The sequence below is a fragment of the Pongo abelii genome, chromosome 5 (assembly GCF_028885655.2).
Source record: "Pongo abelii isolate AG06213 chromosome 5, NHGRI_mPonAbe1-v2.0_pri, whole genome shotgun sequence".
Classification (NCBI taxonomy): domain Eukaryota; kingdom Metazoa; phylum Chordata; class Mammalia; order Primates; family Hominidae; genus Pongo; species Pongo abelii.
Window position 1 is genome coordinate 26,711,839 of NC_071990.2, and position 5,941 is coordinate 26,717,779.

Genomic DNA, 5,941 nt, shown 5'->3' on the forward strand with positions numbered 1-5,941 from the left:
GTTCCATTTTTAAAACGGTCTCTTCTGGGCCTGAAATAAGGAAACTTGGAGAACGCAATGTACAGCTTGCTTATTCGTGAATTTGTAAGACGCTCAGAGAAGGAAAATAATCCACCTTGAAAATTGCTAGCAAGGGTTTCTTCACGGACAGTCGAGTGGGACTCGATTTTCACCAAGTTGAGAAGAGATCATGAGGAATGTGGGGAACGGGAAGAACACGCTGCCCCAAGGCTTCATATTTTTTTTTTGGCTGTTCCACGGTCCTTTAGCACCCCCTGTTATATTGATACTTGGTGTGAATAAACATTTTATTAATGATAATTTCAAATATATACAAAGTAGAGAAAATAGCATGAAGAACTACCATTAGCCACCACACTGGCACAACTGACCGACACTCTTGCATCCATCATGCCCCTCCCCTAGCTCCCGATCTTTTAAAGCCACCCCAACACGTGTTCTCATTTCATTAACTGTACTGTGTTTTGAAGATGTCAGTGTTTATAATTAAATAGCAATAGACGGAGTTTATCGCTCTCATCGTACCCCGCTCCTCTTCAAAAAAGGAGCAGTGGACACTTGACAGAAAGTTCTCTTCAATAAAGTTAATGAAACAGGCGTGTTTGAATTCGAGAAGTCTATTATTAGACTTTTAGACACTCCATGAAAGAGTGCAGGGCCCTGTTACTTTAGAAATTATACTCGGGGACTGGCAAAAACAGTCATCTTCTGATTTTAATAGTGGACACATTTACTCCCTGCTTACATTCTCTGGGCTACTCTGCGCTCTTGGAGCGAGATGGGAAATTTTGTCAGGCCGCAGCAAGGGCGGATTTATGTTGATAGTCGTCAAACTCGCCCCGGGCTGCTTCCAGAAAGCTAACCGGATTATTTTTACGCGGTTCCCAGCACTGTCCTTTGCAGTCAGTTTGTCGCTGGCGCGGATGGGAAGAACTGAAACGCCTCAAGGGTGGGGACGGCGCCCCCTGCTGGTCGCGCCCTCGGGCGACGATAAGAGACTGAGGACCCGAGCCCGCGCGGGGAAAACTGCCCTGAGCTTGGCTTAGGGATGGTCCGCAGGCCTCCTGGTAGTAGCAGGACCGCCGTGGCCCGGTCCGTTCTGCGGTTGCGTAGGTCATAGAAGGAAAAGTGGTTTGTGATCTAATGGGGAATCTGAGGACAGACCCAGGGAGAGCAGAAATAAGCGCGCCGCCAGGGGGTCGCCAGAATTGGAGGCCTGTGCGCCTCTAACAAGTATTTGCAACATAAGTATGCATATGGATAATATATCAATACACACGTGTAATAGATGCCAAACAAATTATTCAAATAATTGTCACACATTTAAATTTTCAGACATTCACAAAATCAAATGTAAAATATTAAACTGAAAGTTCACAACTTAAATTTTCAAAAATTAAATCTAATTTCCAAAATTAAACTTTTCAAAATTAAATTTTAAAATATTCAAAATTCCGAGGTAAATTTCCAGAAATAGTTAAAACTTCAAAACTCAAAATTTTTAAATGAAATTTATAAACTTTAAAAGGTTAGTCATTCCTCAGCTGGAATCGCACCCGGGGCCCTTGAATAAAATGCTATTTTGATCGCTAGAACACATAGAAACTTCTCTAAAATTGTTCCGCAAAATTCCCTAAAAAGCCGGCATCAACCCGCCTTTTAGCGTCTCGACAAGGCGTTCTATAGGGTAGGTTATATTTGGGGATCTGCCTTTTCTGGTTCTGCCTGTCCTGAGTTGGAGATCTGACCGGGAATCTGAGCCTAACCCAAGTTTCCCATCCCGCTTCCGCGCTCTGAATCAGGCTTCCGACCTGACACACCACTTCCTCCCTCTCCCCTCGGCCTTCCCCTGGACCCGACCATATTGCCCAATCATTTCCTTTCATTTGTCATCACCGCCTTGGACCCGCCCCCTCGTCTCAGGCCGTCGCACGCGTTTTGCGTCAGTTGGCAAGGCACTTTACGGCCGTCGTGCTGCTCGTGTCAGTCAACATGGAGGCAGAGGAATCGGAGAAGGCCGCAACGGAGCAAGAGCCGCTGAAAGGGACAGAACAGACACTAGACGCGGAGGAGGAGCAGGAGGAATCCGAAGACGCGGCCTGTGGTAGCAAGAAGCGGGTAGTGCCAGGTATTGTGTACCTGGGCCATATCCCGCCGCGCTTCCGGCCCCTGCACGTCCGCAACCTTCTCAGCGCCTATGGCGAGGTCGGACGCGTCTTCTTTCAGGCTGAGGGTAAGTATGCAGGCCCTGACGGTGACAGGAGGAGGTTGTCGCTCGCTGGCGGGGTGTAAGCATGCATGTCCTGTTGCTTCGCTGCGCGAGGCTGAGGCACGAGTTGCTAGATTTTGGGGGTGGGGAGTGCGTTGCTTGGCTCCTGGCTGGTGAATCAGTCTGTGAGGATGCTGGGGTGGGTGGGCGGAGGGGATATGGGGAGAGTGGGTAGCGCAGTGTGTCTGGTGGTTCTTTAGTTCTCCGATTGTTACTATTTGTGTTCTTATCCCGGCTCTGCTCACCTCTCTTTCCAGACTTGTTTACTGGTTTGTTACATGAATACAACCTGAGTAAAAGTCTCGTCAGCTTTTCTACAAAACTGAACATAACCCTTTAGCATTGCTGCCTAGGTCAAGAAACTATTTGATCAACCGCCCCTCTTCTTTCCACCCTCAATTTTACATTGAGGCTGAGGACTTGTCCCGGTTTTAAGTAGCGTTCGGGGCTGGCCAGATTAAGGAGTGGAGAATTAAGGAAAGAATTGAGTTAGCTAGAGGAAAGGGTGCGATTTACAGTTTTCTTCCTCCTGGGCAAAAACTCTTCGGGTGGGACTCCCACTGGCAGATGTGAAGAACGTTGCGGGCAGTGGGAGTTGCTTTTGAGTGAGTGCTGCATAGGCGTCCTGGACGGGTCTTTGTCTTTGGCGCGCAGACCGGTTCGTGAGACGCAAGAAGAAGGCGGCAGCAGCTGCCGGAGGAAAAAAGCGGTCCTACAGCAAGGACTACACCGAGGGATGGGTGGAGTTCCGTGACAAGCGCATAGCCAAGCGCGTGGCGGCCAGTCTACACAACACGCCTATGGGTGCCCGCAGGCGCAGCCCCTTCCGTTATGATCTTTGGAACCTCAAGGTGAGGAGATAGATTTTTCTGCCACACCTCTCACCCTCTCTTCTTCCCAACTCTGGCCCAAGTATCCCCATGGCCTCTCATTGGCCTTGTCCCCCTGTCTCATCTTTCTCCCTAATCTGCACTATCCTGATCTTTTTTTCTTTTCTGCCCACAGTACTTGCACCGTTTCACCTGGTCCCACCTCAGCGAGCACCTTGCCTTTGAGCGCCAGGTGCGCAGGCAGCGCTTGAGAGCGGAGGTTGCTCAGGCCAAGCGTGAGACCGACTTCTATCTTCAAAGTGTGGAACGGGGACAACGCTTTCTTGCGGCCGATGGGGACCCTGCTCGCCCGGCTGGCTCCTGGACATTTGCCCAGCGTCCTACTGAGCAGGAACTGAGGGCCCGGAAAGCGGCACGGCCAGGGGGGCGTGAACGGGCTCGCCTGGTGACTGCCCAGGACAAGGCACGCTCCAACAAAGGGCTCCTGGCCAGGATCTTTGGAGCCCCGCCACCCTCAGAGAGCATGGAGGGACCTTCCCTTGTCAGGGACTCCTGAGGGCCTGGGTGGCCCCTTCCATTTCCTGGCCCTGCAGTGCTTCCTGTCTACCTCATACTAGAATGATCGTGACTACCCAGGCAGACATTTTACTGTGTTTCTCAGACCAAGTGTCTACTGATGGCCCAAACGTGGAGTCTTGTGGGCTTCCACTATCCCCACTCCGAACTCCTGTATGTGCCTGGCTGAGTCACCTAATTCATACTGTCATACTAGTATGATTATGACTATTGCATATGCTTGTTTTGTTTGACTCTTGGCTGCCTACGTCTGTAGGGTCCCCTAAAAATCCCACTTCCTGCCCCCAGAAAGGGCCTTTATTTCCAACTAGGGGGATAATGCCTAGTCCAGGCAATCTTTCTCTGTTTAGCAGTCACAGGTGAGAGTGGTATTAGCATCTTTTTTATGTAGAAAAAATTGACAGTTATGGGGTGGACTGGGTTGGGAAGAAATACATTTCTTCCTGATGTATTTATAGAAAATAAAAATATTTTTATATGCCTTTTTATTTTTGTTGGTGGGGGGGTCATTGGACAAGTTCCAACTTTCATCTTGTGTTCCCTTCACCTTCATATCCTGATCTTAGAGCCCCCCTCCCACTGCCACCCACCTTACTGTTTAACCTGGATTTTTTTTTTCTATTTAATTTTTGTCTAATATCTTAGCCCAGTTTATCAATCAGTTATCTTAAGTCAGCATTTTCTAAGCCATTGTTTGAGGAAACAGTGACAATAGGTAATAACACATCTTAGTATTAAGAGTTTTACAGGCCACTATTATAAGATAGGCATCGTGGTAGATGCATATAAAGGGTGGAATGGGAGCCATGGCAGGTCATAGAGTCCTCTCAATGGGAACCTGATTGATGATCACAGTCTTCAGTGGTAAGTCAGTCCTCACTAAGTTTTCCAAATCATTCTTACAAAGTAAACTGGGAGAATAATAAGTCTGAAAGAGTCTGGAGTGCTCCCACAATTGCAAAGAATGCTTCCTGGGTGGAGTGTCGAGTTGGAACCATTGTAAAGGTGGGCAAAGCCTAGTAGAGAACCAGTGCACCTGAGGTGCACTTATATATGGTGTGGCTGAGACAAAGCAGCCCTGTAGGCTTCAAAGAATCAGTGTAAGCCACTAAAAGGAACTGGAAACCTAGGTGTCACAATAAACAGTCTACACAGTCTCACGTAGACCAAAATTCTGATCATTTTCCAGGCTGTTGCAGGAAGTGGTAGAGTATTATTATAATTTGTATTTTGCTTGTGCTGTTTGTTTTTGTTTTTCATCTGTCAATGTGATGATCTGTGTTTTATGGGGTAGAGTGGATTTGTCTACTTTGGCTGTAAAATACCCTAACCACATTATCATCTTGATAGGTGCACTTTACTGGGGAGAATAAAAAGGACCATACGATAAAGCTGGTATAACATTTCTCACAACCTACATACCTCTTATATTTGGCACACAAACTACATTTCCATTTAGAAACTTTCGTCTTGTTTCTGTGTTTATTTCTTGTGGGTTTGTTTCATGTGAATTATTTCCTCAGGTCATTGATGTCTTAAAGTGAAACAGAAAAATCCAGAATCAGAATTTGACAGGCTGGCATATTCATTTATTCAGAATTCCAAGTGCCCATTGCTACTTCTGCTAGATAAAGAGATACCAAGGTGAAGAAGCAACTTTCCCTCTAGTTGCTAACAGCTTAGAAAATACAGTAGACCTACTGGGGTTTTATTTAAGACTTTCTTGAATGAAGAAAGAAATCGCATTCCTAGGGTGGACAGCATTAGATAACAGTATGTTCAAGGGCTGGTATTTCAGGGTCCATCTCCAAAACAGTTCTGTACAAAGAGCTCACACCTGCGGCCAGGCAAGCTGAGTAAGTCACAGGTGGAGTGAGGAATGAGAATAAGTGGGTGGAAGAAAATATCCTAGGAACTTTCATCTTGACTTTAAGCCCATTGAGGGTAGGAAAATAATTTTTTACATCCACAGTTTTGTTTCTATTTAAACAGCACTTGTTTTTTTATATGAAGTAACTCATTCAATCCACAACTATATAATATTGTTATCCCCCCATTAAAACTGAGCTCAGAGATATGACTCAATTTGCCTCTTAATATTTTATCCTTTGTTCACCTTTTCCCCAGCTTTTCCCAGCGTGTATATGGTGAATGCTTATTACATGAAACTCATGAGAAATGCACACGTTATAGACTAGAGAATGAAGTGTACCTGCCAATATGAGTGGATTTATTTTATCTAGCA

At 46.3% G+C, this 5,941-nt stretch overlaps 1 protein-coding gene across 1 annotated transcript; it reads left to right on the forward strand.

The window, feature by feature from the left end:
* Window positions 1-2,006: 2,006 nt before the first annotated feature.
* ABT1 (activator of basal transcription 1) lies at window positions 2,007-5,087 on the forward strand. The gene is given in 3 exon segments (NM_001132364.1): window positions 2,007-2,254; window positions 2,945-3,141; window positions 3,296-5,087. Coding segments are annotated over 3 exon segments (819 nt in total). The 5' UTR covers window positions 2,007-2,013; the 3' UTR covers window positions 3,677-5,087.
* Window positions 5,088-5,941: the final 854 nt, after the last annotated feature.